The sequence below is a fragment of the Dipodomys ordii genome, unplaced genomic scaffold, assembly GCF_000151885.1.
Source record: "Dipodomys ordii isolate 6190 unplaced genomic scaffold, Dord_2.0 Scaffold43, whole genome shotgun sequence".
NCBI lineage: Eukaryota > Metazoa > Chordata > Mammalia > Rodentia > Heteromyidae > Dipodomys > Dipodomys ordii.
Genome location: NW_012267259.1, coordinates 15818446 through 15835226, shown reverse-complemented (window position 1 = coordinate 15835226; position 16781 = coordinate 15818446). Strand labels below are relative to the sequence as shown.

At 38.7% G+C, this 16781-nt stretch overlaps 1 protein-coding gene across 1 annotated transcript in view; it reads left to right on the top strand.

Moving 5' to 3' along the window:
* Rttn (rotatin) overlaps positions 1–16781 on the top strand; it is a 117041-nt gene that overhangs the window by 54113 nt on the left and 46147 nt on the right. Inside the window, exons 27-32 of the mRNA XM_013019030.1 lie at positions 786–940; positions 3455–3674; positions 4405–4533; positions 5013–5120; positions 8592–8750; positions 10072–10143. Of these exons, the coding sequence (XP_012874484.1) occupies positions 786–940; positions 3455–3674; positions 4405–4533; positions 5013–5120; positions 8592–8750; positions 10072–10143 (843 nt within the window). The remainder of the gene's footprint in view (positions 1–785; positions 941–3454; positions 3675–4404; positions 4534–5012; positions 5121–8591; positions 8751–10071; positions 10144–16781) is intronic.

Below are 16781 nucleotides of genomic sequence, written 5' to 3'. Positions count from 1 at the left end.
TTTGGTATTGATATTCCTCCAGCAGTGTTCTTTCCGTTGAGGAGCGTTTTTGCTATTCAGCGTCTTTTATTGTTCCATAAGAATTTTTGGATTGCTTCTTCTATTTCCTTGAAGAATGAGGTTGGAATTTTGATAGGTATCGCATTTGAATTTGTAGATAGCCTTGGGAAGTATTGCCATTTTCACGATGTTAATCTTTCCAAACCAGAAGCATGGGAGTTTTTCCCATTTTCTAAGTTCTGTATTGATTTCCTTTTTCAAGATTTTGAAGTTTTCATCATAGAGGTCCTTCACTTCTTTGGTTAATTCCTAGGTATTTTATTTTTTGTGGGGCTATTACAAATGGAGTTGCTTTCCTAATTTCAGCCACACTTTCCTCATTGTTGGCATACAGAAAAGCCATTGATTTTTGAGGGTTAATTTTATACCCTGCTACTTTTTGCAGGGAAAATTTTATGTATACGAATATATGTGCAGAAGATTATAAAACAATTATAATGTGTTGACTTAGTAACCTCATTGCTCAGAAATTATATATGATACAGAGTTAGACACACTGTTTTTTTGTATTTGAATGAATGATAAGTCATTGATTATCTAATAGTATAAAGAGTTTATGGTTGAAAAGCAATCAGCTGTTAAATAAAAATTTTGACTAAATATGTCTAATTAGGTAATAAAACTCATAGTTAATCTAGAAAACGGCAACAGAAACTTTTATAGGAAACAACACAGACACAACTCATATAGTGAGCATTGAAGTTTTCACCAATTTCCATGTTTAGGGTCCAAGCCCACTCTTAGACCTGCTGGTTCCGACAGACACCCAGGCTGGAGCGGACGTGGACGACATCCGGACGGCAGTCAGGCAGCAGCTTCAAAAGGAACTGATGGCTCTTTTCAGTACCATGCTGCTTAGTGTCACGGCCCTCACTGACAGGTACCATTCTGTCTTCGAAGGTTTGGATACATTTGAGGACACGGGATTGTCTTTGATTTCTGGAGTTTTACGTCTTAATTCTTGAAAATGAAAGCAGGAGAGGGTCAGAATGATTGGAACATACTGTAACCTTGTGGAACTGTACAGTGTAAGGAATGTAAAGATAAATATAAAAGTAAGATAAATTAAAAAAATAAAATTGACATAGGATTACTTAAATACTAGTCAGGATCAAATTCTTTGTGTTTCAATAGAGTTGATTATGAATTTTCAATCTCCTTCAGGACAAGCACGCACACACACACACACACACTCATATGCATTCACACATGCATAGTTTTTTTTTTATTGTAAAGATACTACACAGAGGGTTACAGTTACATGAGTAAGGTAATGAGTACACTTCCTATTGAGCACTGTTACACCCTCCATTGTTTTCCCCCTACCATCCCTTCCCTCCTCCCTACCTTCCCCGAGGTTCTTTTTTTTTTTTTGATTGTGATTGATTACATAATTTCCCGAATTTCACAGTATTGTGGAATAATGGTGCTCATTTAAAGTCACAAGTTCATTCTAACTTTCCTGGAGCAAATTTTCTATCACAGTCTATAACATATAACGGTGCTCACATATACACCATACACACACATGCATAGTTTTTAAAAAAAATTATTTTATTGCAAAGATGTCATACAGAAGGATTACAGTTGCATGAGTAAGGTAATGAGTAATTTCTTTTTTAAAAAAACAATTATTTTATTGTAAAGATGCTGTGCAGAGGGATTACAGGTAGGGAAAAATCCACAAATCCGTGTCAAAAGTGTTCCATGTTTATTGTGGTAGATGAATACCACAAGCAAATGGGTTTGCAGCAGTGGACACCAGCTGAGCGTTGTCTACCTAATTCACTTTGATTCTAACACTTTCTACCTGGAGGTGGAATCAGATCCTACATGTTAGAGGATCCATCCTACTCACTGCCCCCTTGTGATACTGGTCACCAGGTCTAGGGTGTTTACCTATGCTTCTGCTTGACAGTTATCACTTTGAGTCCCCAAGCCCCCTTTCTTGGGTTTGATTAATTTGTTGAATGACTCACTGAGCTCCACACACACTTACACACATTTGTGCTTCTTGGAAAGGATGTGACCAGCATGTTCATAAAGAGGTGCAGAGGGAGGAGCAGGGGAAAGGCAGTGTGGGGCTTCCTGTGCCCTCTGCGTGCTGCAGCCTTTAGGAACCTCCACCTTCAGCGACCTGAGGCTTTTCAGATCTAGTCCTTGTGGGGTTTTTACTTCATTTCATAGGTGTGATTCCTGATGAACTAGATAGAAAACCGAGCAGGGCCTGTCTGCCTCAGTATTCTTTTTGGCCTTCCTATGCCAATTCCTTCCTCCAAATGTGGAGCAGGATCTTCTAGAAACAGGACATCAGCTTTTCATTTTGTTATTTTTTGGCAGTACTGGGATTTGAACACAGTGCTTTTACTTTCTGGACTGGAGCTCTACTACTTGATCCTACACCCCAAGTTACTTTGTGTTAGTTATTTTTCTGATAGAGTCTCATAACTTTTTTCCAGGCCAACTTGGACCATGATCCTACTATTTATGCTTCCTGCCTGGCTAGGATGACAAACAACCAGCTTACATTGGTCAAGACGGGAGCCTCATGAACTTTTTAGCTGTAGTAGTTTCTTGGATTCTTCAGGATTTTTTACCTGTAATATTATATCATTGCAGATAGAGATGCATAGTCTTTTTGCTTTTTTTTCTAACTGGAATGCCTTTTCTTGTTCATCTGCTCTGGATGGGCCTTCGTGGGTTGAATAGCAGCCGTGAGAGTGAGCTCCTGTACTTGTGGCCGCCCCCAGGGAAGAGCTGCCAGCTTTTCACTGTGGTGTTAGCTATGATTTTTCATCTGTGCTTCTTATAAGGTTGAAGAATTTCCTTTCTATTTCTACATTTTTGAGTACTTCTGGTTGCTTTTATGGAAGATTGGACTTTTGGTGGTTTCATTCAGTTGCTTTGCTGCATAAGCATCAGAATTATATCTGGACTTATGCTTAGCTACTTAGTTTTTGAAATTTTATCTTTAAAATGTTCTCTTTTGATTATTCTGTTCTGACAGTTTTACTTAGTTGTTAAACTCTTTAAAATCTTTTATTTATCTTAATTTTTTTAAAGGAAAAGTAGCATGTTTATCTTACTCAATTATTTTTTATCACACTGAATGATTTAAAGTATAATTTTAGTATATGCCAGTTAAACTCATGTAAAATGTACATTCACTTTTTATTCCAGAATTTTCTTTATTAGATGGCAGTGCCAATGTTCACTTACATATGGTCAGTATAATTGTCACTTATACTTTACTTCACATACACTGAAAGCCCCACGTAAAGAGAGAACATTTATCTAGTTCACATTTCCTAACAACAGTAAGTAACCAGAATGGTAGTCTATTATTCCCATTGTACTTACACTCCAGTTGATTTTCCCTCTTTTCCATGCACAGGAAATGCTTGGAGCTTTTTTATGTTTTCCAAACACAGCTGTCCCTGAAATTGCTCCAGTGTCTGAGAGTAACAGATGCTCCTCATTTCTATGGATTGCCTTCCCTTGAGCGGACATTACATGGAATGGCTCACCTCACCACGTTTCCTGGCTGGAGCTCCCATTCTCCTCTCACAAAGCCTCTTGAAATTTGTGTGAAGTACTTGTCAGGTCTCCTTGAGGTAAGTTAAAACAGCAACTTGTCCGATCACAGCTATTTCTTATTTGATGCCAAGTGTATGTGCATTATGTATGTTCTATTACTATGTGTGAGTTAAAAAAAAAGAAAGTAAAACAGAATCAAATGTTAGACTAAATTAAAATGGCTCATATGGACAGATTATATGATGAAGGAAAAGCATTGAGCTTTTTGGTGAACTGACACATCATAAGTTGTGTTAGTGCAGAGAAGAAGTCATTTTCATCTTTAGCCTTACAACAGTTTTTCCTTTAAAAATAGTAGGAATTAAATATTAGGAACTCAAGTGATCCTATCTCATTGAATTTTTTTTAATCTGATGTCAAACTATGATTTGATAAGTCAATGAAAAAATTATAGTTATTTTACGTACCAACAGACCATCAGGAATAAATCTGTGTGTGCATGCGTTTGTGTGTGTGTGTGTGTGTGTGTGTGTGTGTGTAATTTAGTTACTTATTTTGGTCAGGGGGCTTGAACACAGTGCCTGGGTGCTGTCCCTGAGCTCTTCAGTTCAAAGCTAACATTCTACCACTTTGAGCCACAGGGACACTTTCCATTTTCTGGTGGTTAATTGGAGATCTGAGTATCATGGGCTTTCCTGCCTAGACTGGCTTTGAACCGTGATCCTCAGATCTGAGCCTCCTAAGTAGCTAGGATTACAGGTGTGAGCTACCGGCACTTGGCTGAAATTGTTTATATTTGTGTTCCAGGTCATTACTTCTTTTTATGTGGAACGTGGGGGAAATGCTATGTCCTTCATGGGGAAAGGCGTCACAAAGAGCACCATTCTTTGCTTGCTCCACTTGTCCCATGAGATGATGGCCCAGGCTCCAAGCTCGGTGAGGACATTAGATGCTGCCCATGCACGGAACAGTTACTAGAAAAGGAATGTACTGTGTCTAACACATTTCAGCCTGTGGGCTTGCTACATGGAAATGTTCCTTTTTGCCTTTGCCTTTTCTTTTTAGGTGACAAAAGCTATTCTGGGCTAAGGCATTTCTTACAAATTGTATGCTATCAAATTCAAATTTTATTTGAAATTTATTTTGGTTGAAATCTGCGTTCACTTGAACATTGTACTTTGGCTAAATCATGAGAAAAATAGTTTCCGTAGGAAAATTGTTAGGCTTAATGTTTTAGAAGAAGCTGAGATTTTTATTTGCATTGTTTTAGCCAAATAATGGATTGAAACCAAGTCTTAGGTACATTTCATCTTTGTTTTTGATCTTTACAAATTTAACATTGTTTTAGACTCAGTAAGCTTTCCTAAAGTGTTTTGTCCTGTTCCCCCCACCCCCTTCTTTTTATTTCACTTTAGGAATGGATGTCACATTGGTTTTTGCCTTTGGGCACTCACAGCGAAGAATCCTCTCCTCAGCAAGGGCTGGCCTGGTTAATTCCGTTATGGGTTGATCGGGACCCAGAGGTAAGTATAAAAGAGATCCAAGTTCATTTTTATATTGAGATTATATTGAAGATGCTTAGCATCTTCACATTATGGTATTATTGTAGAAACTGTAGTTCGCATTTCATTTATCCCTTGTCTTAACTCAGGATGCCATAATAAAATACTATAGACTTAGTAACTTTAATGAGAGAAACTTATTTTCTCATAGTTTTGGAGTTTTGGGGCAACCTACTTCATTTTAGCTTTCTCCCCTGACCCTCCAGAATCCATACCCTTATTTCCTATAAAACATTCATTTTTCATCAGTAGATCCAAACATCTTAACTCAATACAGCATCAACTCTTAGTTCTAAATCTTAGTCTTATCTAAATATCACTGAACTCAACTGTAGATTAGACTGTAGATGTATTTCTTTCTGAGGGGGAAAAATCCTCTCCAGATATGAATTTGTGAAATTGTACAACTTAGTTGCCTCTAGCTCTGATATAGAACCTCCCAAGATAAACATTCCTAGTCCATAAAGGAGAAATAAGAAAGAAGGAAGAAATTATCATTCCGAGTAAGCCCACAACCTGTCAAGGTGAATTCAAGTATTTCTTAGTGTTTAAGGTCACTTCAACCCCCAACTCCCCACAGCTTTGGGGGTGGCCTTAACCCCCTTCAGAACCTTCTACAGAAGCCCCCTACATGCTGTTGTTTTCAAGGTCATTAAAATGGTCCTCAAAGCACCAAGCAAGGTCATCCTAGCCCACTAAAAAGCAGGACTAGAAAAGCAGGACTAACATTTGAAACCAGGAGTAAACACTTCTCCACCCCCTACCCTCCCAGCTCCTCCATCCCCCCACCCCCTCCCCATTCCCATTTCTGGGATGAGAATAGCAGCCCTGAGGATCTCCAGTCACTTTTGGGGTCCTTGTTCCTTTCCTTGAATAGCATAGATTTGCCCATTATTCAAGGCTTTTCCTCCCCACCATCATTCTACCCTGCTTTCTCTGTACCTGCAGCTCGCATTGGCATTACCTTTGTATTGTAATCAACTCTCTACTTTTATTCCTACGGTCATAACTGACTAACAGACACTCAAAATTTCTTCTGGAATGGTTATTCAGTCACATTCTCCATGCTGTCTCTAATCAGGTCTCATTTTTTGCTTGTCTGTCTTGAGACTTTCCTAATTCGTTACTTTTGTTGTTGTTGTTTACTTAAGTTCCTTTTCAAATTATTCCTCGCCATTTGTATTTAGCTATTAGCACTCAGGAGGAACCATGCCACTTCGTTTGCTCAGAAGCCTTCTAAGCTCTATATACAGTTTCTCTCGCTATAAATTCTACCTTCCACAGAACAGTACGAGTTAAGCACACTGGGGCTCAAGTCAGCTTTTCAATACAGTAACAAATACATGAGCTAATCAGCTTGAAATATAGAAAGTTTAATTGGCTCCCAGTTGTGGAGGTTTCTGTTTGTGGTAGATTGGCCCTTTGCTCTTGGGGCTCTGGTGAGCAGCTTGTGATGGGGCAAAGCTTCTCACCTCAGGGCATTTGAGAAGGCAGAAAAGATACACAGACATGATGAGAGGGGCTCGGGGAGAGCAGGGCTCAGCCCAGGATGGCAGAGAGTCCAGAACTTGCTGAGCAGAGTGTGCTGTGAGGAATGCGTGCCCTCTAACTGTCTCCAGTAGGTGCTTAACCTTTGTGGTACTTGGCAGGTCAGATTCAGAGGGTGTTGGAACTTCCCCGTCAATTCTACTGGGCACTTCCGGGGTTTGTGTTGTCACCACTCTCCAAGAAGCCACTCGGATACGAAGGAAGCATGGACAAGCAAATTGGATAATGGAGAGTTAAGAATAGCCTAGTCTGTCACTGAGGGATTTCTCAGATAATACCAAAGGCATCAAGGATAACACTTTAGAATAAGAAGCAAGGATGAGGGGAAGAAGAAGTGGAGCACAACTCAGCTATAGTTTGAGAAGAAACCATTTTCTCACAAGTGTATCTTTTAAACAGGATAAAGCATGGTCTCTATCTCTGCCTATATTGACTCTTGTTCCACTAGTTTCACGTAGCCTCTACTTGATGAATGCACACAGAAAGAGGTTTCCTTTGTCCCAAGATCCCCAATTCTGGTGCAGTGGTTCCCCACTCCTACAATTGTCATTTCACCTTAGCATCCCCTAAAGAGCTCTATCTGCAACGGTTACATGGATAAATTCAAGCCTTAACATAGTTTTGGGAAGTCACAAATGAGTGCCCTTTGAAATCAAGTTCATTTAGATTTACTGATTAAAAATGTAAGAGAAAAAGATAGCAAGATGTGTCACTTTCAGCCTGTCAGTGGAAATTTATTGGAAAAGCCCAGTCATCTTCAAATAGTCTGCATGCCAGAAATTATGTTCAAAAGCTTCGTGACATTTAGGTGCCCTTTAATGGAAGAGTTCCATTATAATAAGATGTTACATTACTTGTTGTTACATTACTTTGTCGTTTCTGTTTCTTTGTCCATGGATTTTGAGCAAGAAATGATTAAATCCTATTATTTCTGCAAATAAAATTTATAGAATAAAACGTAGAATTTTTGGATCTCCATTCAGAGGTTCTACTTGTTAGGCACTTGTATTGTTTCTTTTATTGACTTCTTTCTTGGCCATGTTATAAATGTATTATTTTTATCTGATAGCTGTCTTCAAAAATATATTTTTAAATCAGAATTCATAAATTCATGAAAATACATCACTTGAATAGAGGGGTATTCTGACAAGTAGATTATACCACATCAGCCTTATTTGAAACATTTTTTTAAAAAATAATTTTGGAAAAAAGAAATCCATGAAAATGTTTCCAACGTGTTAAAACCACTTATTTGGAAAAAAATATTAAGAACTTAAGAAAGGTAGAAAAAAAATAGCAGGTATGCTTTTTATATATGAGAAATAAATAGAAATTGTGTTCTTAAAACTTGTGTAAATACCTGTGCTCTCCTTTGAAAAAGGCCCAGAAGCTGTCATTTCTGTGCTTCTTATTTGTAGCTACCTGTTTTTAACCTCATGTGACATTGGTTTATTCTCAAGTTTATTTTTCTATATTATTACATGCTTTAGTCATAGAAGCTTTATTCCTTCATTCATTATTATTTCTATGAACCCTTCAGTATTTGTTTTTTTTTTTGTGGGTCATGGGGCTTGAACTCTGGGCCTGGGCGCTGTCCCTCAGCTCTTCAGCTCAAGGTGAGCGCTATACCACTGAGCCACAGTGCCACGTCCGGTGAGTGGTTTATTGGAGATAAAGAGTCTCACGGATTTTCCTACCCGTGCTGGCTTTGAACTGTGATTCTCAGATCTCAGTCTCCTGAGTAGCTAGGATTACAAGCATGAGCCACTGGCACCCCGGCTTGTATTTGGGTTTTAAAAGGCAATGTTGTATTTATAAAATTAGGACTTCAATTCACATTAAGAAGTGGATTCTCCGATATGACATCCTTTCTTTCATTGGCAGGTTAGATTCACCTCACTGGGATTAGGAGCAGCACTGACCACTCTTGAGGCTGGCTGTGTGGCCTTGACGAGCAGTTGTCAGAACATTTCTGGTGGGCTCTGGGGCACTGTGCTGAGCATTCTTCTGGACCCACTGGAATGCAGTGTGGTGCGCCGGGAGGTATGTGTGCCTGTCGGGCATCCAAAACCTTAGAAAGCCATTGCAACAGGGCCTATACATTTTATGTATCTCGTGCCTGGGGTGGTAGACTATGAACCGGTAATATCTGATTTGTTCTGACTGAAAAACCAAAAAATAAAATGACAGAGAATGAAGAAGGTATTTATAGTAAAAATTGTAGTGCTTTATTATCATAAGCAAAAAAAATGTGATACTGCATATTTAATGTGAAAATAGTTGCTTAGTTTTATTCTTGCCTGTACTGGGCCTTGAACTCAGAGCTCTCATTTGGCTCTCTTACCCACATCTGTGACTCTTCCACTTAGAGATTTTTGCTGGTTGTATAGAGATAAAGGTCTCATAGTTGTGTCTTCCCAAAGCCGGCTCTGAACTGAGATCTTTAGATCTCAACCTCCAGAATATCTAGGATATAGGTGTGGCACTGGTGCCTGGCTAGAAAACAATTGTATTAGCTGAGTATGTTGGTAAAGAAAACAATTGTATTAGCTGAGTATGTTGGTAATGTTTATAAAATTTTAACACTTATATGGTGTTTTCAAAATAACATTCTTTGTCATATATATCATATAACATGAGAGGATAACTAAACCCTACTTTGTGATTTTTTTTTAATTTTATTTTATTTTATTTGTGAACATACTGTACAGAGGGGTTACAATTGCATGGGCAGGATAATATACTTTGTGATTTTTTTTATCATTATTTCTATCAAAGTAATGAGTCATATGACTGCTTTAAAAACAGTAGTTATATAACTTCAGAGGGTTATAGAGAAAACTACTTTGGAAGTACATTCCTCTCTCTTTTAAATTTATGCAGATACTTGTATTTGAACTCACAGCTTGGGCACTTTGCTTTTTCTACTCAAGGCTGGTGCTCTGCCACTTGAGTTGCAGCTCTACTTTCGGCTTTTTGGTGTTTAATTGGAGATAAGAATTTCATGGACTTTTCTGCTCAGACTGGCTTTGAACTGGGATACTTATATCTCAGCTTCCTAATTGGCTAGGATTACAGATATGAGCCACCAGCATCCAGCTGGAGATATATTTCTTAAATGGTATCACAATAGTTTTTGTTTTGCATTAAACCAAATTCTTAAAAAGAGAAAAATGTATTTTCTATTGAAATAATACATTGCTAAGTCATCACTTAATAAGAAATGCAGTTAAGCAATTCAGGTATAGATCTCTTGGTCCGTAGAATGGACCAGAGATGCATCTTCAGTTATTAGATTACAGTATGTTGGTTATTTCAGGGATGACAACAAGATGGCAGTATTGACTTTTGTTTTTATTTTTAGGCTGCATTCATTTTTCAGAATCTCCTTATAATTCCAATGCCTTCAGAAGTTATAAAGGATTATACTTGGCAGGTGGGTGAAACAATTGTCAACCAGGTATAAGCTTTCAGCATGTGTATTACTCATCTCTCTGCATCTGAGTTCTACATCCTTGGATTCAACCAGGGATTGAAAATAGAGTGAACGAGTATGGACTAGTTTTTTTTTTAATCATTCTTCTCCAAACTCTGTAGCAATTTTTACATAGCATTTTCATTATATGAGGAATTATAAGTAATCTGAGGATTAAATTATATCTCAGAATGTGTATATATGATATGCAAACAACTGTATTACTTATTAAGGGACATAAGCATCTGTGGAGTTTGATGTCCATGGGAATTAAACAATCTACCTTCCATAGACAGTGAGGAAGGCTGTGTTTCACTACTGGTGAAACTGTATGTAAGGCAGCAGAGGTCTCTTAAATAATCATGTGAACACTTTCTTATGCTTGATCATCTTTAAGAATGTTTCTCTGTACTGTTAAAAAATAAATAAAAGTAGTTAATATGAAAAAAAGTACCATATGGTAGGTATTCTAGAAACTCCTCTCAGAGATGGAAGATTCTTCAGAGGCTTCTTGGCCATTCTGTGTTTGAAATGAGAAAACAAAGAGGCTGGCATGTTTGCCAGTAATGACTCTGAGGTCCCAGTGAGGACGACCTCTTTCTGGTTGTCGACTGGGAGCTTTCCTCAGCTACAAATCCAGCCAGTATGGCAGCCACACATTCTGCTGAAGTGGGTGTCTAATACTAAATGATGGGTTTTAGGCCTGTCGTTTTGTTCACGGTCCACATTCATCCGTAGTATGTGTGTGCTGCTTCTCTATTCATGTATTTAATAGGTGAGCCTCAACAGAGTGCAGACATGATTTCTGCCTAGGCTCTGATCGCCCCTTGCCATCCAGGGCAGGAGAAGATAATAGTTACCAAAAGTGATGTCACGGGGCTGGGAAGGTGGCTCAATGGTAGAGTGCTTGCCTTGCATGCATGAGGCCCTGGGTTCAATTCCTCAGCACCACATAAGCAAAAAGAAAAAAGCCGGAAGTGGCGCTGTGGCTCAAGTGGTAGAGCGCTAGCCTTGAGCTGAAGAGCTGAGGGACAGTGCCCAGGCCCAGAGTTCAGGCCCCATGACCACCCCCCCCCAAAAAAAGTGATATCATATCTAGTGGTGTCACATTTTAAAATAATAGAACATTATTGGTTGGTGATATGAATACACTTGTTCTTGGTTTTCTTTTCACACTTGTGTTACAAATTCAGTTCTTATCTATACATTTCTTAAATAAAAATGTATAAAAATGTTTCAGAAACAGTACAGTTTTCATGTACCCTTCACTAGATTCCCTAAATGTTAGTTTATCATATCTGCTTAATTATCATATTTGCTTTAATTTTGTCAGTGTGACGTTTTCTCTCTGAACTCCTGGAGAATCATCGACTCCTTCCCTCCCTCCCTCCCTCCCTCCCTCCCTCCCTTCCTTTCTTCCTTTCTTCCTTCCGTGCGAAAATACCTTACAGAGGGGTTACAATTACATGGGCAAGGTTATGAGTACATTTCTTATCAAGCATTGTTGCCTCTTCCTTTGTTTCCCCTTCCCATCATCCCTTCCCATCCAGCCCCCATCTCATTGTTGCTGCAATGGGTCCACCTGTATCCCTAGTTAAACAATTTGTTTTTTCCCTTCCCCTCCACAAATTATACCAACATTGACACGTTTCTTGTTCCCTAAAATTGGGGATTTCCTACAAATAAGGACATTTTCTTATGTGATCACAGTAGTAATTATCAGAATTAGAAAATTTCTAAAGTTTTTCCAACTGCTCTGCACAATCCTAGCTACAATCTAGTTTAGGAATACATACTTCATATAGTTGTCATAAGTTGTCAGGTTTATTTAGTTGTATTCATCTGAAATTGTTTCTAAGTCCCTATCATTAATAACATTACCACTTTTAAAGTGTAATTTAGCTTTTATAAATATCCTCAATTAATTTATATATAGTTAAGGAGGGTTTCTAAAATATTTACGGTTGTGTTTTTATAGTCTTTTTTTAAAATTGTGAACTGCACAGAGGGGTTACAATTACATGGGCATGATAATGAGTACATTTCTTATCAAGCATTGTTGCCTCCTCCTTTGTTTCCCCTTCTCATCCCTTCCCATACCCCCCCTCCCCGGTCCTCCCCGCCCCCCCCCCCAACCAAAATTGTAAAGTTTGTTTTTTGACATAACGACTTGTACATGTATCCCTAGTTAAACGATTTGTTTTTTTTCCCTTCCCCTCCACAAATTATACCAACATCAAATACAGTGAAAGCAGGGGTTATACCGTGGGAGAGGGACATACAAAGCAACAAAGAAATCATCTTATAAATATGTTAGAAACAATTGCATGAAAGAAAACAAAACATCTGAATACTTATCTTGGGGTTCATTTCCCTAACATCAACTTATCTGACGTTTTTCTGCTTGATTCAGACATATACTGGTTATTGCAAATAAGGGAAACCGTAGGACCTAAGTTTCTTTGGGCCTGGCTTACTTCACTTAATAAAATTTTTTCCAAGTCTTTCCATTTCCTAACAAATAGGAGCTACATCCCAGGGCTTATCATCTTTATATTATACTACTTTTGTTTCTTTTCAAAATAATTCCTGTTTCTTCTTGGAAGCATCGTCTGTTGTTCTTCACAGATGTAACTCATACTTTGCTTCTGGTTTCTTTTCAATTATAACTGATGAGTGTAGCACAGATTCACCCTACGACTAAAGCATGTATTTTAAAGTTAATATTCTAGCTTATCCTTAAAGGCAGTGTTTTCAGTTAGTTGGAGTTCTGTATGACCTAACAGATCTCTGTTCTGCGCACATGTATTGGTAGTCTGCACCTGCTGACTTGAAGCATTTTCTTTCTTGGAAGACTGCCCTTCTTAGGAGTTCAGCAGATGATCTGACAGCCCCAGTTCTCACCCACGGACAAAGCTGGGAAGGAATACTCTAGAGATGGAACAGCCCCGTCAATCGCAGATAGATGTGTGGAGCAGAGCCTGCTGCATGCAGGAAAGGCCTCTTTGTTCCAGGCCTCGTACCATTAGTCATCTGTGGAGAGCTAGAGTCTGCCCATCTTTTGTGCATGTGCCTGGCTTGGCTCCTTTGCTGTGGGTAAAGCTCCATTGATAATGTGCCATTGCTATTAGGAAGCTTTTGTATGTGGAGAAGTGGGATTTAATCACAGCTTAGTTAAAACCAATCAAATTAAAAAATGGTTACATAAAATACATTTCTGTTCATTTGGTTTTCTTTTGAGAAGTTAAAAATATTTTCAATGCACTAGTGGCTTGAATTTTGTAGAAGGAATTAGTTTTTCAAGTAATCAGCGCCAGTAGTGACAAAAAGCTGAGGGCTCTCCATTCCCTGAGACAAGTTTCCACCTCTGATGGGAAGGCTTCCCGAGGATTCTCAGGGATGGAAATAGTAAGTCTGCAGTGAGTTCATTCCTTCACTGCTTCAGTACCGCAGTGTTCCCTTACCTAGCCCCGTGGCCGCGTTGCTGTCTGACATTCTCCAGCAGTGACCCTTGCGGTGGCTGTCCTTGGCCTCTTTTAGAAGATGAGCGAGGGAAGCTAAAATGTTCTTACCTGGTTCTTCTCTTCTTTCTCACTTCCAAAGGCTGGTCTTTCCTGGGTTAATTTTTGCTTTTGCTCTGTGATGGCTGCTTCTGTGTACATTCTCCCCTGACTTTTCTCATACTTACCATTGGGGATCAGTCACTGCCTGTGGAGTGAGTCACTTATAATCTGGGGCTGCACTTCCTTCTTTCTGCTCCCAAGGCTTGGCCTGTCTAGTATTCAGAGAAAAACTCCTTGGTAATTATGTGTATGGACATACTGTGTATATACACATATGCATGCATGTGTGGATATACAAAATTCGAAAATTTAATTTGGGTGATTGCTTTAGAATCCCAGCTTAGTTTTTCTTCCATCATGAGTCCATCTCAGAGCTGAAGTTTTTCCAAGCTCACAGCACCGCTTCTCTTCCATTAGGACCCTGTTTCCTGGTGATTACCCTCCAGCCACCCAGCCTCCCGCCGGTGCCTCACCAGTTCTTGCTTGCTTAAAAATTTCTTGTTGAAGTTGTGCTGTACTGATGGTGTGGCGGTTTCCAACAGTAGGTTGAAGCAAATCCCCCTTCAGATTCCCGTCCCCAGTCTTCAAGAATCAGTGCTACTGACCAGAGTTGGATTTCCATCTTCTTTCTTTCTTTACAGGTCTTCTCATCACTCTCTCCTCTATAGCCACAGTGTTCTCTTTTCATTTCTCACGGCCAATACTCAGTAAGCTCCTTGATTTGGAATCTCACGTGTTCTTTTGGCCCTGACATTTTTTTTTTTTTTAAAGAATGACTTTCTTTTTCTGTGTGTATAGTTTGGATCTTCACTGGCCCCAAAAGTCATGGTTGGAAGGTTTGGGAGACTGTATGTTGAACTATGCCCCAGCCCATTTTTGCTTTGGGGTCAGCCTTGATCTTCTTTTCTATGCCTTCCAAGAAGCTGGGATTTCAGGCTTGTACCAGCTTATGGACGCCTTTTGGTTGTCGTGAGATCTCACTAACTTTTTGCCAAGGTTGGCCTTGAAATGTGGTCCTCTTGGTCTCCATCCCCCTAGCAGCTGTGATGACACACGTATACCACCTCAGCCACGAAGGTAATACCCTTGAAGGATATGTTTATATTTTGTACATGCACCTGGCTGTCATAAAATTTGCAATATCCATCTACCTTGCCCTTCTGCCATGATATTTTTGTCTTCTGCAGTTATCAGTGAAATCATCTATTTGGCTAAAACCTGAGTCTTTATGCTAAAATAAACCTCTCCTTTCATTTATGTCAGAGCAATGAAAAACCAACATACCATGCCTGGTTCATCTTTGCTGAAAGCATATGCGTCCCATTTTAGGCCCCTTGAATTGATTTTCTCTGTCTCCTTATCTTGTGTATTTTTATCTCGTAGACATTTTGTATTGTTTTCTGGGATATTAACTCTTTTGCTCATAGTTAGTTTAGATTTGTATATCTCTTACTGTGATTTGTTTTGATTGCTTGGCTTTCTAAAGCTGGTGTTTCTTTTTTGGCTAGTAAGAGAACAAGAAAAAATGTATTTTTAAAACGTGTTAATTGAAAGGTAAATACAATTGGGTTGATAGGGCTCCATGGTGGTTTTATAATGCAAGGAATAATGATCAGAATTCTAATATCATGTTGCATTTTTACTTCTCACCAACTCTGAAAATGCCAACATCGGCGTCTGCCACATCAGGTGCTATGAGCACTACCATGCCTCCGGCAGAGTAAAGATAACAGGTGGAAAGTCTCCTGAGGATCTACAAATACTCATAAGCTTAGCCTCCCCTTCAGATTTATAGTGCTTACTTTTCTTTGCCTAGAGTAATTCAAGCTTTGTGAATTTAGGACTATAGCTGTTACTGATGAAGGTAGTTATTATAGACAGGATTTTGAAAAAAAATATGTAATATGTAATAAAACTTTCCAATTATTCTAGTCATCATTTTGAAATGTATTTATAAATGTAGTTTCTGTACCACTTCCAGGTTTTGTGTGAGTCATGCATTTTGTTAGGCAGAGTTAAGCTACTGCACTCTAGGGTTCTAGATTTCAGTTATTGTTTTGCTTTGCTTTGGTTTTTTTTTTTTTTTTGATTTTTGGTACTAGAGACAAATCTAGAACCCTACTTGTACTTGCACCTACTCTATTTTGGAACTACACTTCTAACCTTTCATCTTGGTTGTTAATTATTTTCCTGAATTTTTAATGAAGACTTTAATTTGTGATGTTAAGCTTTTGAGTATCATGTGTTTGACAAGTTTTGAACATTTAGGAATAGCTTCTTTAAAAGACAAAACATTGGGGCTGGGAAGGTGACTCTGTGGTAGAGTGCTTGCCAGTGCATGAGGCCCTGGGTTCAATTCCTCAGCACCACATAAGCAGAAAAAGCCAGAAGTGGTACTGGGTGTCAAGTGGTAGAGCGCTTGCCTTGAGCTGAAGAGTTGAGGGACAGCGCCCAGGCCCAGAGTTCAAGCCCCATGACAAATTAAAAAAATAAATAAATAAAAGACAACACATTTTGAAAATAGAAATGGTAAAACTAGCTCTTTTGAGTTAGAGTAATTGCGTAGTGCATAAAACGACCATAGTAGGGTGTAGGTGTCACCTGGAATAGCCCTTGTCTAACCATTGCCTGGGCATGATGTTGGTTTTGGACTTTAGAACAACAGAAGATCACATTGCCTATATCATAGACCTGGGTTCATAAATGGAAGCCTGTGACCCTATTGTGCCTTTTTTTGCTTCTCCTACTTCTAGACCTCTGAAATTAAACCAACTATAAAAACAATCATGTACACACTGTTCGCTAATTTTACTTTTTATGTAAATTGTTCTTATGAAGGGTCGGTCCACAGTGCTGCATAAATTTATTAAATGCAGCAATAACAATTTGATTATCATAAAAGACATTTAAATCGAGGAGGCTTAATTGTAATGATAATATCTATAGAATGAAATGTTAATGGACACTATCAATATTGTTAGTATTCTTAGTGGGGATTGCTAATATTGTTAGTGTCATTATACTTTTAACTGCAGG